The 17162-nt window shown below is 58.7% G+C and overlaps 2 protein-coding genes across 3 annotated transcripts in view; one reads left to right on the top strand and one right to left on the bottom strand.

Moving 5' to 3' along the window:
- Positions 1-1776: 1776 nt before the first annotated feature.
- On the bottom strand, positions 1777-4566 carry LOC137777337 (basic proline-rich protein-like). The gene is made up of 3 exons (XM_068564144.1): positions 4316-4566; positions 3160-4176; positions 1777-3031 (listed from the first exon to the last, which is right to left on the bottom strand). The coding sequence occupies exons 1-3, from the start codon at positions 4564-4566 to the stop codon at positions 1777-1779; spliced, it is 2523 nt and encodes an 840-aa protein (XP_068420245.1).
- DNMT3A (DNA methyltransferase 3 alpha) overlaps positions 2630-17162 on the top strand; it is a 105772-nt gene continuing 91239 nt past the window's right edge. For both annotated transcript variants that reach the window (XM_068563893.1, XM_068563894.1), the window contains exon 1: positions 2630-2717. The gene's annotated coding sequence lies outside the window, so the exon portion shown is untranslated. The remainder of the gene's footprint in view (positions 2718-17162) is intronic.

The following is a 17162-nucleotide window of genomic DNA, read 5'->3' as shown; positions in this document are numbered from 1 at the left end:
GGGGCTTCCCTGGTGGTGCAGTGGTTGAGAATCTGCCTGCCGATGCAGGGGACACGGGTTCGAGCCCTGGTCTGGGAGGATCCCACATGTCGCGGAGTAACTGGGCCCGTGAGCCACAACTACTGAGCCTGCGCGTCTGGAGCCTGTGCTCCGCCACAGGAGAGGCCGCGATAGTGAGAGGCCTGCGCACCGCGATGAAGAGTGGCCCCCGCTTGCCGCAACTAGAGAAAGCCCTCGCACAGAAACGAAGACCCAACACAGCCAAAAATAAATATAAAAATAAAGAAAAAAAAGCACAATACAACGGATACAGTCAGCCCTTTGTATCCACGTGTAAAAAAAAAAAAAAAAAAGAGTAACTGTAGGGAATTCCCTGGTGGTCCAGTGGTTAGGACTCTGTGCTCTCACTGCCGAGGGCCCGGGTTCAATCCCTGGTCAAGGAACTAAGATCCCACAAGCCGTGTGGTATGGCCAAAAGAAAAGAGTAACTGTAATGTTTTAAGGTAACTATAATGATTTCAGAGTCAGATGAAACATGCTTTGAATCCTGGCTCTGCCACTTCCCAACTGTGTGGCTTTGACTGAGCCTCAGTTTCTTCATCTATAGAGTGAAGATAACACAAACTACCTCAGAGGGTTGCTAAGGAAAAGTGCCAACCTGGTGCCTGGCGCACAGGGGACACTCAGTAAACTATCACTGCTATTTGCGGGCAGTATCATATAAGCCCTTAAGGAACGAAGAGGTATGGCAACCATCTTTCTAAACATGGTCCTCCCGTTGGCCAAACTTTAGCGTGTCTGTGGATGCCCATCTTGATGTTGAAAGCAAAGTGGCACAGAACCTGTAATGCACATATTCATTCATCCAAAGCTTATTGAGAACCTACTATGTGCCAAGTGCTGGGCTACAGAGATGACGGGGTGGTCTCTGTCCTCATGGAAGGAACATCCCAAGTCTCTGGAACTGGCCAGGTGGAGACTACGGATAGCATGGCCTATCATCAGCGGCATGGGGTGACCACTTGAGTGAGGGTGACAGGGAAAAAGGCCAGGACAACTGTGTAGGGAGCGGCCTCTGACCTTGGGGCATGGGGAGTGGGCAGACTGAAGGACCTGGAAGCATTAGAGGGCTCCTGGAAGGAAACCTCTTGGATGAAAGGTCAGCTCTGTGTCCCAAAGAGTTAGGTAACTGTTCCTGTGACCCCTGGAGGGTTGAAGTTGGTGGCGGTGGAGGGAAAAGTACGACTGGTTTCAGCAGTGAGGGCCTGAGTGTCCATAAGTGGGATGGTGGGTGCCTGGGGAAGGGAGCACACCATGTCCTGGGGCAGGGAGCTCAGGGCACTGCCATGTAGCTGAAGCACTGGGTGGAATGGGGGTACACAGTGGCAGATGACTGGTGGAGGTACAGGCAGAAGGAGCCAGGCTGGGGAGTCAGGGGGCCCAGCACCAAGCCCTAGCGGTGGCAGTTGGCAGAGTGATGAGCAGAGGGGTGGCTGTGCTGATGGAAGTAGACAGAGATGCCCCAAGTCAGAAACCTGGAGCCCTGGGAACTCTATGGGAAATGAGAACAACCCTCGCGGCAAAGGGGTGAGTAAGCATGAGGGCGGAGTGTAGGTGTGTGCACAGAATCTTAGAGCTGGAAGGGATCTTCAATGTCATTTAGTTCCACCCCCGAGCCATGAAATCTTTCAGTCTTCCACTGACCAACTGAGGACACTCAACTCTACTTGGACACCTCAAGGTACGGGGAACTCACTCCCTTCAAGGGGGCTCATCCTATAGAGGTGCTGGAGCCTCCCAGACAGCCTGGATAGGCCTGGCGCCCCGACCTTGGTCCTGTTGAGTGGGCCGGCCTCCACTCGGCGGCGGCACCTGGCGGGGGTGGCGGGTGGCGTGGGGCTTGCGGCGCGGATGGGCCGGCGCTGCTGTCCCCAGCCCCAGTGCTGAGGCAGGCAGAGTGCAGTGGGCTCTGGTGGAGGTCGGGAGAACTGCAGGGCGAAGACCGCCGGGGGCTCCGCGGGCTGCCGGGGGGAGGCACTTGACACCGGCCGCGGGAGAGGAGGGGCCGCTGTCCCTGCGGCCAGTGCTGGATGCGGGGACCCAGCGCAGAGGCAGCTCCAGGTAGCGGGGCGCCCCGCGGGGGGAGGGCTGCCGCAGGCCCCCGGCGGAGTGGCCGGGAGAGCGGCCGAGGCGGGGTGCCCGGGCCCAGCGCAGGGTCGGGGTGCAGCGAGGTCCGGCCCTCCGACCCGCAGCGTGCGGGGACCCCCCCCAGCGGGGGCGTAGAGGCCGGGAAGTCGGGCCGAGGGCGCTAGGACCGGCCGCGCGCCCAGGCCGCTCCCGTCGCGGCGCCCCGGGGCCCCCAAGTCGGCGCTGCCTCCCGGGCCGGCTCCGCAGCGCCAGGGCCGGGGCCAGCGCGGCCGCGGGGGGCGAGCAGCGGGCGGAGGCCTGGGCCCGCGGGCGGCCGGAGGGAGGGAAGGAGGAAGGCGGAGAGAAGGGGTGGGAGGGGGGGACCCGGCGGAGGAGGCGGAGAGAGGGAGCGCGACAGCGAGCGGAGGGAGGGAGCGAGCGAGGCAGGCAGGCGGGCCGGGAGGGAGGGAGGGAGGGCGCGCGGGCGGCGGCGGCGGCGGCGGCGGCGGCGAGAGCAGAGGACGAGCCGGGACGCGGCGCCGCGGCACTAGGGCGCGCAGCCGGGCCGGCCCGACCCCACCGGCCACACGGTAATGAGCGCCGCTGCTGGCGGCCCGGAGGCCGGCCCGGAGGCGGGCGGGGAGGAGGGGAGCCGGGCGGGGGGCACGGCGGCGGGCAGTGCCCGGCTCGGGGCACGCTCCCGGACCCCCGCAACTCGGCGCCGGGCGCTCGCGGGGCCAGGGCTGCGGGCGGCGACGGCGGGCCGGGCTGGCCGGCGCGGCGCGGGGGATTTGAGGGTTTGTTTATGTCCCCGCGGGCTCGGCAGGCGCCCCCTCCCGTCCCGCCCGCTCCCGGCGCGGAGCCCCCTCCGCGCCCCCGCCCGGCTCCGGGCTCAAGTTCAAGTCTATACAATGCCGCGGGGGGCCTCCTCCGCCGCCGGCCTCAGCGGCGGTGCCCCGCTAGGCGCTGCCGCAGGGGCCCCGGCCTGGCCGCCCCCGCCTTCCGGGCCCTGCCCCCGCCCCGGGGCCCAACCTGGGGCCTGCGGCCGGGGCGCCGGAGGGCGCGGACCCCGACCCGGAATAATCGGCTCCCGCCGCGGCCCGCAGGGAGCGGGGGAGGGGGGCGGGGGCCGGGCCCCGCGCAGGCTCCGCGGCGGCGGCAGAAAATGGCAGCCTGGCACGACCCGGCCCCCCGCCCCTCCCCCCGGCTCCCGGCCCTCCTCGGCCCGGCGGGGCGGGGGACCCGGGAGGCCCCCGGGGGCGGGCCGAGGGGTGATCGGGGGGCCGGGCCGGGGAACGCTGCGCAGCGATCTTCCTCCGGCCACCTGTGGCTGGGGGAGCGGGGTGCCAGCGGATCTGGGAGGGGCTGCGGGGGTGGGGAGAGTGCCACTTGGGGGGCACACCTCTCCGCGGAGAGTCGGGTGGCGCGCGGGGGGGACGTCGTGCCTGGCTCCTCCCTGCCCCCGCCGCGGGCCGTGGGAGCCGGGGCGGCGGCGGCGGCGGCGGCGGCGGCGGCGGCGGCGGTGGCGGCGCCGCAGTGTGGGGGCGGGGCGGGGGCGGGCGAAGATCCCGGGCCGGGGCCGCGGGGGCCGGAAAACGCAGGGGTGGGAGCCGCAGGGCCTGGGCCCGGAGCGTGGCTGGTGGGGACGCCCCGGGTCGCCCCCTGCAGCAGCACCCACCCCCCTGCACACACTCAACACGCACGCGGACACACTCACGCACACGCACCCCCGCTGGGCCGGTGCAGACGTGTCCTTGAAAGCTTCGCATCCGCACGGTGAAGGACGAGGCCTCGCCGAGGCTGCGGATCGGGGTCTTCGGCCCCACGTCCCAGCGCCCCGGGAGACCCCAAGCTTCCGAGCCGCAGGCGGCCTCGGTCCGTGTCCCGCCCTCACCCCAGCTCCCCTCCCCCTCCCTCCTCCCTCCCCCTCGGCTCTGACGGAGCTGGCAAGGGTCCAGGGCCCGCCCCCGGCCTCCCCCAGCCCCCCATCGCTGGGGCCCGCGGCCCTCTGGCTGCCAAACTGCTTTTCGCTTTCCTGGAGGCTCCCTTCTTGGGGGCACCCACTCCCTTCCCTCTCCCCCCCATTAGTTCCCCCTTTTCTCTCCATCCCTTCTGTCCTTCCTCCACTCTCTAGTGCAAAGCCAGTTGAGTAGGTGTTGGCCCCTTGGGTGGGGAGTGAGGGGCTTACTGGTTCTCAGGGGCTCTCTTCCCCAGCTCGCGAGAGGAGCCCCCTGTGCTTGCACCTTGACCCAAGATGGCGTCCTGCACCCAGCTGGGCAGCTCTGGCCTGTGTCTGGCAGGGAGGAAGGGCCCGGGCCCCGGAGCCACACAACTCGCCCCCTCCCAAACCAGAAGGGACAGGAGGTTGCAGGAGAAGGGCCGGCCGCCCTGTGACCCAGCTTGCCCCTTGCTGCTGGGCCCGGAGACTGCCATCACCATCCCTGAGGGACTGTTCAGTCTTCATGTTTCACCCTGGGCTGCCAGCGCTGAACCGGCCTCCTGGGCTGGCGGGCTGCGGAGGGATCCTGGGATCAGGTGCTGCTCCGCTGTGCCTCCTCCCTCCCAGGCAGATGTGACAGCTGCAGCCGGGGAAGCTTTTCTCCTTGGGCGATGCTGGAGAGCTAGGACTGGCCTCTGGGATTTGGGGAGCCCAGCTGTCAGGCGGACCCTCTTTGGGCTGTCCCCTCTGCTGGCAGGGGTCGTCTCCTGGTGGTTTCCTGAGCTGCCTGGGTTTGGAGGCTTGGGCTGTTAGGAGTTCCTGCCAGGTTGTTGGGCCAGGTGGTCCCCCTCTGCCTCCAGGTCCCATCGAGGCCCTGGTTGGGCTGTTTGACAGGGATCTCTGTGAAAGCGTGAGTCTGTGTGCGTGTGTGTGCATGTGTGCACATGTGCTGCACGCAGGCAGTGGCCCAGGCAAACTTGTGTGGCGGGTCTGGCACCTGCCCGCCTCCCTTCCCGGGCCCCACTCCTCTGTGCCCTGGCTCCCTCTCCAGCCTCTTGTCCAGCTCCTTGGGGCCTGTCTTCAGCTACTCATCAAATGCACACTTCCTGGCTCGGGCGGACCAAGGCTCTCCTTGTCCTCCTTCCCAGGCTCGTGGGCCTGCAACAGGAAGCCGACCTTAGAGAAGGTGAATTCCTTCTAGACTCAAGGAGTGTGGTCCACAGTGCAAGGGCTGCCCCCCGCCCCCCCCAGGCACTGGAGAAGCAGAGAAGAGGACAGCCATGCCATGTGTCAGGGTGTCTGCGGACAGGATTCCTCTGCGGGGTGAGAGTTGGACTGCAGCTTGAAGGTCCATTCCAGCTTTTAAATTCTATGGCTCTGATTCTAGTGGTGGAATTTCAGACCCAGGAGTGGGGGCGGGGTGGTCTCGCCTCACAGCGATAATCAGGAATGGCTTCCAAGGAGAGGAGGCCTGAGTGAGAGCAGGGCCTCCTGGGGGGTGGGCCTTTGAAAGGAGAGGGTGGTGTGAGGGGTGAGGGCCCTTCAGGAGACAGGTTTGTCACGTCTGACTCCACAGAGAGTGTAAAAGTGCAGCCTCTGGTTAAGCCTTCACACGTGTGTGTCCTTCTGTAGGTTTACGTGTACACTTGTGTGTGTGTGCGCAATTTCTGAGGTTTCCTCCCTGAGTCCAGTTTGCGGTAAGCTCCTGAGTTCCTTGTGGACCTTTTTGAAGCTGAAACTCTAAGCTTCTCATCCTTTCTTGGTCTCTCTGGTGACCAGCCCCCATCCAGGAGCCCACCCAGAGTCATCTCATTAGAACAAGATATGCTCCTAGTGCTTTTCCTAGCACAGTCACACATCACCACCATTGGGCCCCTGAAAAAGCCTGCAAGGAAGACAGACAAGCTATAAAATACTTGCCCAGGGTGACCTGGCTGGGAAGAAGCAGGGCCAGGCCTGCCCTCTGGGGAGCTTAGACTGTCTCCTGCTCCAGCTCTCCCAGGCTCCTGCACTGCGTGTTGGTCTCTCCTCTCAGTTTGTGGTCTCCACGGGACCTTGCCCTGGCCGCCTCTGGTCCCCCATCAGACATTTTGTGGGGTTTCCATGAGTGTCTGCTGGACATCTGTGTTTGCGTCCCTGTCCTCCCCCGAGTGGCAGGTTTGGTGGCCTGGCTCTCTTCTGCTTGCTGCTGCTCTGCCTTCCCCGAATAGCCATCGCCTGCTTATAGGCCAGTTCCTTAGGCTCAAGCCCACCTGAAAAACCTAAATTCTTTCCCGGACTCCATCAAGGCTCCCTTTTGTGGGAACCAGATAGAAAGGGGACTCTGAGAGCAGTCTTGACAGCTCTCTCATGGGTGAGTTAAAAATAGACCACCCTCTCCCCATCCTCGGCCTGAAATGTTACCATTAGAATCCAAGCCCTAGAGTTTAGGGTTGAAAGAGAACTTGAAGCTCTGAGAACACCTGGAGCTAGGTTGGGGGCTGTTTGGGTGTGGAGCCAGGCCCGGTTTCTTCCAGGACTGGAAGTGCTACCCAGAGCCCGAGGCCGGAAGGGCCAACTGTGTGCCTGTCACATGCTCCCCTCCCTCGGCACCTCCTGCCACCTTCCACTCTCTTGAGCCTGGGGTCCCTGACTTGGTGCCCGTGTCCCCTTCCCCCATCCCATGCCCCATTGATAGTTGAGTGTGTCTCTGGCCTCTAGCTTGGGAACAGGCAACAGTTAGGGCCACGGAGTGGCCTGTGGGAATTGTTTCCACTTCCATTCTGGTGTCTAATGGATGGTAGTGCCGGTCAGGAGCCCAACTGCCCTTGGAGGCTGGGCGTCTCTGTGGGCCTGTGTGCTCTGCTGCGCCTGAGCAGGGCTTTTAATAGTAAACGAAAGGTGCCAGATTCCTTTCCACTCAAATCTTGAGGGCTCGTTTTCAGTCATGTCTCTCTTTGACTCTCTTCCCTTAAGAAGAACGTACCAAATCCGAGATCCGTGCAGTGTCGGAGATTTGCGTGTGTGTCTCCAAGCCTGCCTCCCCTTGGCTAAGTGTGTGGGCAAGCCAGGGTGTGGTGCACGTGTGTCTGTGCATATTTCTGTGTACGCGGCGCGCAGCCGCGTGGGGACAGAGAGCCTGGACATGAGCTTGCACATGAGCCTGTCTCAAGGCAGCCGAAGGGAGGGCCCCGGAATCAGAAGGAGCGGCGTTCGGACACTTCGCAGTTGTGGGATCTGGGGCAGCGCGATTTCTCTGAGCCTCCAAGTTTCCTCACCTGTAACATGGAAACAAGACCAGGCGCTACACATAGGTTGTTGTAAGGATTAGAGGAGATAATGCTGGTTCCGCTCTTGGCAGAGTGCAGGCGCTCAGCGTTAGCGTGAGTGGCGTCATCATTTGGGCGGCTCGCGTGGCCTGGCACTGCAGGAAGTGCTCTGTGAAGTCTTGTCCACCTTCCTGCCTCTTGCAAAATCTTGGACAGATGAGGAAAGTGCTGATTCTGATTGAAAAATCTTCGGAGGTGGGAGGCTCCTCAGTGCCATTTAGCGATCTGTTCTAGAGTTTAACAGATCGCGTTGTCAACAGGTTGTCTTTGTATCCACCTTAAACCCCTTGTGCTATAGCTTCAGCTCTTTATTCGGATTCTGTCCCGAGTGCAGCCTGTTTGTTGCCCTGTACCAGGGTCTTGCTGGGCAAGACCCTGTGCTGGGCTTTGAGGGGACACACGGTGAGTTTAGGGTGTGCCCAACTAATTAGTGACCACAGACCAAGGTCAAGGGAGAGGGAGAAATAAAACACTCAAAGGACAGTGAGGTCACAACCAACTGGAGGGATCAGGAAAGGCTTCTTGGAGGAGGTGGCTCCTGTGATGATCCTCAAAACACAGAGATGGGGCTTCCAGACCAAGGAGAGGAAGCCAGGCTGCCGGGGATAGGGTGGCTGGAGTGTGGCGGAGACTCCAGGGCGGTGAACAGGGCCTCGGAGGCCAGCCTGAGGCCCCACGCTGATTTGAGGGGAGTGGGCCCCTGCGCTCTGTAACTCCCGTGTGGCCTGTGGAGAATCGCTTAGAACTTCCCTGCTTGTGGCTGTGAGGGGAGGCAGGGGAGACTGAGGGACGAAAGGGAGGGAGGGGAAGGGGCCGGCTGAGCTCATTTGGTATAGGATCTTGATTCCTTTATATTCTGTAGACTAGAGTTTAAGAGCTCAGACTTGGAGGGAGACAGAGCAGGGTTTAAATTACACCAACCCCAGGGGGTCGTGGCGATTAAGGGGAATGCCAGCGGGGCAAGGTCTCTGTCAGTGATGGCAATCATGATGTGAATGGGCGGACGAGGGTCCCTGGCCTGGCCTCCCAGAGGTCTCCGTGTCCCGTTTTTGCATCCCCTTCCCCAGGCAGAGGCACCCCAGCATCCAGAACATTCCTGTAAGGGCTGCAAGCACAGGGAAAGGGGGCATCAGCAGACCCTGACTCCACCCTGCCCTCTTCCCTCCCTCCTCCATGTGCAGCTGAATTGAGCCCCCAGGTTGGAGGGGAGGTGCCCGGGCTGGCGGCCGTGCCCCTAGGTGTGGCTGCAGGTGCCTGGCAGGCCCCGGCAAGGACAGCAAGTGGGCAGGGCCCGCCAGGCCACATCTCCCTTGCTGATCACATAGCAGGCCTGTCTGGAGGACAGCGACAGGGGGAGGAGGTGTGGACGCCTGGGGCTTTCCTAGCTGCATCCCAGCAGGGAATGAAAAAATTTTTTCAACTGTAGCTCAGCAATGCCCACTCCTATCCTGCTCTGGTCCCCTCTGACCTCCAAGGTTTCCCAGCCTTATTTACATCTGCAATCAGATTCCTATTTTCTCTTTCCTGAGGTCATGGCCCTGCTCACTGTCATCCTTATTGATCTTCCCTCTCTGTTTCTGTTTCAAATGTCAAGGTCATTTTTAATTCTGAGCAGTTGTTAGCTGCCCCCGTTTGGGTGTACAGAGGGGATGGAGGACCATCTCTCACAGCTCATAACTGGAGGGCTGGAACTTGGGTGTCCTGACGCCTAATCTGGTGCTCTTCCTGCTCTGCGGCTATGTAGACGGATCCAGGGGTCAGTGGGGAAGATGTTCCAGACCTAACAGATAAGCTAGAGCCCGGTATGCCAGCGGTCCTTACTTGAAAAGGTTAAAAGATGCTCAGAGGGGACATTATGGGACAGTGGGGTCAGATCTGTGGCTTACTGAGCCGTGGGTTGGATGTGGGCCCTATCATGGTGAATGTCGGGAACGCCTGGGCTGGGAGGCTGGGGGACCTGGGAGCCTGCCTTCCCTTGGAGGTTCCCCAGAGGACACCAGGAGGGGCAGGCGAGGGCGCTCGGGCCCATGCCAGGCAGCTGGGATGCTCTGGCACTCCAGCAAGCGGAACCTGTTGACAGGGGGCTTCTTGAGGAATGGTCCTGTGTGATTAATTTTGTAGATTCTGAAAGGATACCTAAATTTGTGGATAAAAAGGAATCTAATCAGATTCTCCCGGAGGCTTTGAAATGAGATAGGAAGCGTGTCTATTCTGACATGTTAGATGTCCATGATATGGTGTGGGGTTACCCCAATAAGCAGTGTGCAGAGTGTGATCTCATTTTTGTAAAATTCCTTTAAAATACATGCCAGTATGCACACTTATAGGCTAGCAAATGCTTAGAAAAAGTCATTCTGGAAGGATAACCCAGCAAACGTGTCAGCAGAGTCCTTGCCATTTTACTTTATACACTTTCGTAACCTTTGCAAAAATGTAAAGGCACATGCATTCCTTTCTTAATGACCACAACAAAAATAAAACCACACTTTTAAAGCTTCTGGATAAGAACTTACAAAAATTTGAGTCACCCTTGGGCTGGAAGGGTGGACTCTTTTATAATGGATACGAAACTGGCTTGGAGACTGACAGCAAAGGGTGGGGCTACTCAGGTACTTGTCTTTTCTGGAAAGGTTGCAGGGAGATTTATTGCAGACCCTGAGGTCTCCAAGCAAAGGCCTGGCCTGGTAGGGATTGGGTGAGAGTGGAAAACAGGCAGCTGGCAGCACCCTGGTTCACTCCGGGGCAGCAGACCAAGTTCACTTTATAGGCTGATGACTGGAAACTCTCAGTTCTGACCCAGGATGGGAAACAAATCATTGAGGATCTTCCCTGAAGGCTTCAATCTCGCTGCTGTTGTGACCCAAATGGTCTCGGTATGGACCTCAGGTGACCCAGCCCTGGCATAGCCTGGGGAGCCACATGCAGGGAGGACAATGGGGCTTCAGGAGGCCCCGCCAGGGGTGGAGGGGATGCCTGGGAAACTCGTCTGGCATGTGGGCTCAAGCTGTGCCCGCCTCTGTGATCTGGAGGCCCAGGAGCAGGTGGCAGTGACCCAGGTGACAGGGTGGAGAGGTGAGGAGGGACAGATATAAATTCCTCTGCCTGTTGCTTGGCAACAGTGCCCACCTCCCCCTTCCACAGTCCCATCCCCCAGCCCCCGCCCATGGGTGCCATCTTGGAGCTTGCTGTGCCCTCTGAGGCTGCCCCTGTTAAAAACAACAGGAGAAAGGGTATGTGGACTTCTCTGGCCCAGCCCTGCCCCACTCCTGCCCCTGGAGTGAGGCAGGAAGATAAATAAAAGGACAGTAGCATGGAAGCAAGCCCAGAGCTGGTCCCTCTGCAGACCGCCCGCTGCCCCAGGCTGCAAGGGGACAGACATGCAGGGCAAAGAAGTGACTGGCAGGCAGGCAGACCTTGATTTGCATCTCAGCCCTGCTACTGCCATAGCTACCGAGGGACCTAAAAGTCTCTGAGCTGCAGGTTTTTCATCTGTGAATCAGGGATAAGAATCGCATCCACGTTTTACTGGTATTGCTTGAATCAAATGAAATACTGTGTGAAAACTGTCAGCACTGCGCCCAGCACATAGTAGGTATGCAGGAGGTGTGAGTTCTTTTTCTCTGAGTCGGGTCAGGACAGGGCTGCATGAGGGTGAATCTGGGGACCTGGCGAGATGGCCCCGTTGAAGGCCCCCTTGCCTTCCAAGACCCCACAAATGTTGCCTGTCATCCTCATCACCCCTTAGGGGTCACAGGGCCTCCATTTCCTCTGTAAAGCCAGGATTTGGCTGGTTGATCTCTGAGTGCTTCAGCCAGCCCTGGCCATCTGATCTCTGGGCCTTGAATCTTGATGTACTTCTGTCAGTTTCTGGAGAGTCCATGCCCAGTGGGGACCCAGTAGGTCCCCCAAGCCCTGGGCCCTCACCCTTCCTGCCCTCTGCTCTCTTTGGGTCCAGAGCAGGCAGTGGCCTCTCCTCTTGTTGCTGGGCCTGCTGGCAGGGCTGGCTCTGCCCCCTGGCCCACAGGCATGGGAGGGTCTTGACCACAGCCGGGCCTGGCAGCTGGCACACAGCAGTGGTTCCTAATGGTTTTATTACCAGCAACAATGTGGTGCTTGTTGCCATCCTCTCACAGGCCTGTGATTCCCAGCCCAACTAGTGGTGGCCTGAGGGCCTGCCTGGTACTGGAGGCTCAGCTGGAAAGCCCAGTGGGGCAGGGCAATTGCCTCTGCATTTTCTTTTGTCAACACCCTCTGTGCAGCCTGGACTCTGAGATGGCATGGTGATATGCTGGGGCCCCAAGTTGGCAGGCCTGGCAGCTCTTGAGTTTTCTCTCCAGAGGGCCCTTGCTTCAGATTCACAAATAATGTTTATCTATTCATTTATTAAAGACCTACTATGTGTCAAGCACTGGCTACAAAGATAAAAGAGACTGAGCTGGTCCTCAAGGAGCCCGCAGGGGAGATGAGAGTCTGGCAAGGTGACCATTACATTGTGGGTGGGTGGAGAGAGCTCTGCAGCGTGTACCTGGAGCATTATGGGGGCTCAGAGAAGGGACGTCTCATTCAAGGGGGGAGGGAAGAGCAAGAAAGGGTTTCTAAAGGAGGTGAGGCTGGAGCTGAGTCTCAAAGGGTAGGGAGCAGTTAGCCAGGTGGTCCGGGGCATTTTCTCCCTTGATGTGGCGGGAGTGATGGGATATGGGGGATCATGGGATGTGAGGCTGGAGGGCTGGGCCGAGCTGGACCACGGAAGGCCGGGATGTTACCCATTCGTCGGCGTTGGGCTTGGAGTAACGTGCCCGTATTTGCATCTGAGAAAGATCATCCTGGGGCATCAAGGAGGAGAACTTGGGCAGCTGAGACTGGGGGCAGGGAGCCCAGGCAGAAGGCTGGTGCAGGAATCCAGGGGAGCAGCAGTGCAGGCGTGGAGGAGGGCTGCTCTGTGAGGCATTTAGGTGGGAGTGACTGGGTGATGGAGAGGGTGAGGGGAGCTGGCTCAGCCCGCCGCGTGGGTGGAGGTGCCATCCGTTGAGAGGGCTCGGCTGGAGGGAGTCTGGGAGAGATCTTCCTGTGGGAGGCAGGGCTAGAGTTGGGACTTGAGGATGGTTAGGATTTTGTGCAGGCGGAGCCTGGGCTGGGCCAGGCTTGCAGAAGAGGGAGGGCCTGTGTCACCAGGCCTGGATGTGGGGACCCAGGAAGGCGCAGCGTCCAGGTGATGGATTAGAAAGGCGGGCGCATTTTATTCCGTAACTGGTAGCAATCCCTGCAGATTTTTAAGGACGGAAGTAACTTAACCAGGCATTTGTACCACATACATTGGGCATACTGATGTTTGGGGGCTTGAGCAGGGGCTTCTGCTTCTCAGGTGCTCCCCCGAAAGATGAGCTGCAAGGCCTGGACCCTGTTCTTCAACTCCCCGCTGCACAGCCTGGGGTGAGTGTCATCACCCTCTGACAGTGGTATGTGAGTTGCAAAGTTGACATCCGCTCTGGGTTTAGAGGCAGGTCTGCCAATGTAGGAGGGGATAAGATGGGCACAGCAGTTTTGGTAAACAAACAGAAAAGAAACAAAAACTGTTTCTCTAAAGTAGAAATAGGAGTCTTTTGTGTGTCACAGGAAGAGCTGTTTCCAAAGAATTTCTAGAAAAATGGCGTGAACCAGGTCAGCATCACTGAACCCGGGCAGAGGCAAGAGGCGGCATGGCATTGTGCCAGGGCCACCAGGCTCGGCACTGAACAGACAGTGGTTTCACCTCAGCCCTGCCACCTCCTAACTGAGTCCTCCTCGGGAAGATCGCTTAACCTCTCTTAGCCTCAATTTGCCGTCCGCAAAGTGGAGACAACCTTCCAGACTTGTGTCGTTTGTTTGTTTGTTTGTTTCAAACACTGCTTCTTGCCCTAAACTTGGATATTTTATGTCACGTGTCTTTTAAAAGAATCCTTCTACAGTTGGCCTCGCGGGTATTTGAGGATTAAAATTCAGCTGTGCCTGGTCCCTGTCTGGCGCTGAAGAGACACAGCCCCGTACCGCGCGCGCCCCTTTTCCCCCGTCTCACATGCCAAGTTTCCTCTTGCTCTTTGCCTCCCGGGAGGCCTGACCCCCCAGTGGGTTTTGAGTTCCATGTTCCTGGGAAGCTCCACTTATCATGTTCCATTGACTCTCTTGTTCCCCAAACCTGGGTCACCCCAGTGTATTTGAAGAGAATCTGCTGAGCTAAATGGGAACTAGGGGAGGAGGTCAGTTCCTTGTCTCTTTTTAATGGAGGGGAGGGGAGGGTCTGTGCAGAGCTGCCCATGGCTGTGTGGAGAGCAGAGGACGAGGGAGGGAGAGGCTCTGACCCATCCAGGGCCCGGGCGGACCATGGCTAGGACCTTGCCCAGTAGCTGGCTCCTGTGCCAGGGAAAGGGGTGCAGGGCCCTAGTGGAGTCTGGGAGATGATCTCGGGGCGACCTCGGTCTGGATGGGGAGGCCAGCTTCCTCTGTGATCGGGCACACGTGGTGGCCATTGGGCTGTTTTGTGGCCCCTGTGACATGCAGCCATGGCCACGGGGAGACCTTGGAGGCATCTCTGCTCTCCGGAGGAGGCTTGGGTGGGAAGCTAGCTCCTCAGCGGGGGCTCCTGTGGAGGTGGCATTGGCGAGGAGGCCTGGGCCGGAGTCAGGCTGTGCCTGGCCGTGGGTAGGGTGGGTGGGGACCACTGTCAACTTGAGTGCAGAAACCAGTGTTTCCCTGGTTGGTACAGACCTGCGCTTGTACCCCTGTCACAGGGGCACCCTCTGGAAGCTGGTGTGTGTGGACCGAGGGTGTGGTGGTGTAATCACACGAAATGTACAGCATAATTAATCCGGCATACCCTTAGTGGTATGCATAATTGTGCTGCATGGTAATTAGGTGTAAATGGTAAGCAGTTCACATAAATGTTTTTGTAATTGGTATTAATTTTGCAGAGGCAAACTAAGTTTATGTGGTTTCTTTTTTCTTGCTCTGTTAGTTTTCTAGCACAGGCAATTCCTAGCTTTTGGAGGAATTCTACTGCAAATGTTTGTTTGTAGGGCAATGTTTTGTATTTTCTCTCAGAACAATGTTATGAATGGTTATGAGGTTCCCAAGCTGGTTTCCAAATGCCTCTTTGGCCCACACTTTAGGTGAAATGTGCGACGCGTATGCGGGGAGGCCTCGCCTGGAATCCTCCTGCTTCAGGTTCCTGGAGCCTGCCTGTGTGTGTGTGTGTGTGTGTGTGTGTGTGTGTGTGTGTTTGCACGCACATACATGTCTTTCTGCATGTGTCTGTGTCTGTGTATGTGAGTGCGCCCGTGTGGGTCTGTGTCTGTGTCTCTGTGTATGCCTGTGAGCCCTGAGGCCACAGTGGCAGGTTAAGGGTGCTGGTAAAGAGGTTATTTATTCTGGTTGCGAAGGCCCTTGCGCTGGGGGATTAGGGGAGGCCTCGCGGCATTAGCTGGGAGAGAGGACACTGGGTCAGGCCACAGCAGCCGTTCAGGAGCCAGCGAGAGCCATTCCTGGGCGTTGTCTGAAGTGAGAGTCTAGGTTTCTTAAGGACACTTTACTGGCCTTTCACCCTAATTAATGACATACTTTTTTTTTTTTTTTTGAATTTTTGCATTTAATTTAATTTTATTTTTTATACAGCAGGTTCTTATTAGTTATCCATTTTATACATATTAGTGTATCTGTGTCAATCCCAGTCTCCCAATTCATCACACCACCACCACCGCCCCTGCCGCTTTCCCCCCTTGGTGTCCATACGTTTGTTCTCTACATCTGTGAATGATGTACTTTTTAAAAAAATTCATATGTATTGAGCGCCTACCATGTGCCAGGTATCATGCTAAACACTCAACTCAAATTCTCTCATATCTTAAAATAGACTCAGGAGGTAAGGACTCTTATTGTGCAGTTTGGTAAAGTGTGGCCTGCGTCTGGGCGGCAGAGGTTTGAGGTGGGTTCCGGCCGAGCCCCCTTAGAGCTGAAGGGGTGGATGAACTGCACCAGGGCCCCCGGGCCAGATGCTAGTGATTCTGGGATGTGCTACCCAGGATCCTGGGCTCTTCTTCCTCCCCTCGGGCCCCCTTCCCCCCCTGCAAGTGGTTTGGTTTCGGTTGGGGCAGAGGGTGAGGAGAAAGCAACCAGGGAGCAGCAGGTGGTTCTGACAGCAGTGGGCTCTTTCCTGCACTCTTGGGTGGGCAGGGGCTGTGCTCCAGCAGCAGCTCCCAGACTCTGAAGACTCTTTGGGGGACCTCCTGGTTTGGGCCCGGGAGGGGGTCAGCTCTGTGGCCTGGGAGGAGTGTGAAAAGGTGCGGGCGGGGAAGCATCGCACGGATGGTGTGAGGAGAGAGTGGTCCCAGGCAAGCCGGGGACCAGCTTCCAAAGGCCTGGGCAGGCGGGAGGCCGGCTGTCCCCGCTTCCCGTGGTTCACAGACACCCTGATCCAGGTCCCTCACGACCCCCGACACCCTGGGCATCTGGGGGTGGCGGAGCCTGCAGACCCCGTAGCGGGCGCACGTCCTGGCCTGGGGCAGGTGGAGCAGGGGCCTTCCAGTTGGCGCACTGCCTTGGGGAACTCTGGCAGGCGACCCCTAGAATGGGCTTGTGGGGGTCCCTCGAGGTACCGCAGCGCCGTGCTGGCGATGTTGCGGCTGCCTGGGAGTGATTTCACCGCGTCCTCTCTGCCTCAGGGGTCTGGCGGAACAGGGAGAACGGGGAGGGTGGGTGGCAGAAGAGCAGGGTGCAGGACATGACTCTGACCTCATCTGTTTCGGAAATCACACACATCCGTCTCCACGAGAAAAGCCAAATGACCACACAACAAACTGGTTAAAGACCCCTGGGAGGGTGGTTGAGGAGGAGCGATAGGGGCTGGGGGTCCTGAGGGGTGGGGGAGGGGGCTGGGGGCCCTCTGGAAGGATCCCCCCTCGTGGAGGAGAGAATGCTGTGAACGTAGACACAAGTGTGTGGGAACAGGCAGTGTGAGCTGGGGGCCTGGAGCGATGGAGTCGGCTTGGCGAGGTGGGGGCCAGGTCAGAGCGGTAGGCTGAGGCCAGACTCGGAGAGCCGGCGGTGTAGGACCAGAGCGGAGTTCAGATCTTACAGTGTGTGAAAATCACTGGCATCATCGAGTTTTAAAAAATAACAGGTTTATCGAGATATGATTCACATACCATACAATTCACCCATTTAAACTATGCAATTCGATGGTTTTTAGTACATTCACGGAGTTGTGCAACCATCACCACAATCAATTTCAGAACATTTTCATCAGGCATCATAGGTTTGATTGAGGAAGCCATGTGTGGAAAATCTTTGCTGAGAGGCTGGGGTGGGAGGGAGGGACACCAGAGGCGGTGAGACGCGTTACAGGGTAACTGCCAAGGTCTAGACCTGTGGTCCCGAGGGCCTGGAGGGCAGGGGTGGAGAATAGGGGCCCGAGGATCAGGTGCCTGGTGCAATGTGGGCACTGAGGGGGGAGGTGGGACCTGAGTTCTCTGCGGGGTTTTGGGCTTTGGCAGCTGAGGGGAAGGTGCTGCCACCTCCACGTAGAGAGAGGAGCCACAGGAAACATGAAGCATCTGGTTCTAGAAGAGTAGGATTTTAGGTAACTGCAAGTCATCCAGGTGGGGATGTCCAGAGAATAAAGATGGAGGCCTTGCAGTAGGAAGTCTGCACTCATTTAAGCCCAGGTAGCTCAGCAGAGGAGAATCTAGAGAACAGCTGGATCACAGCGGGACCCGAGAGGGGTGCCCACTGGGCAGCAGTGGGAGCAAGACCCCAGCCAG

The sequence above is a fragment of the Eschrichtius robustus genome, chromosome 15 (genome assembly GCF_028021215.1).
Source record: "Eschrichtius robustus isolate mEscRob2 chromosome 15, mEscRob2.pri, whole genome shotgun sequence".
In the NCBI taxonomy this organism is placed as follows: domain Eukaryota; kingdom Metazoa; phylum Chordata; class Mammalia; order Artiodactyla; family Eschrichtiidae; genus Eschrichtius; species Eschrichtius robustus.
This window is presented reverse-complemented; position numbering and strand designations above follow the sequence as displayed.

Bases quoted from the DNA above. Each gene is read 5' to 3' on its own strand.
- LOC137777337 (XM_068564144.1), bottom strand. From the start codon at position 4,566: ATGGTGATGGCAGTCTCCGGGCCCAGCAGCAAGGGGCAAGCTGGGTCA. The intron at 4,177-4,315 runs GTAAGCCCCTCA...GGTGCCCCCAAG, and splicing joins AAGAGAGCCCCTGAGAACCA to AAGGGAGCCTCCAGGAAAGC. The intron at 3,032-3,159 runs GTTGGGCCCCGG...GGCATTGTATAG, and splicing joins GCCCCGGCCGCAGGCCCCAG to ACTTGAACTTGAGCCCGGAG.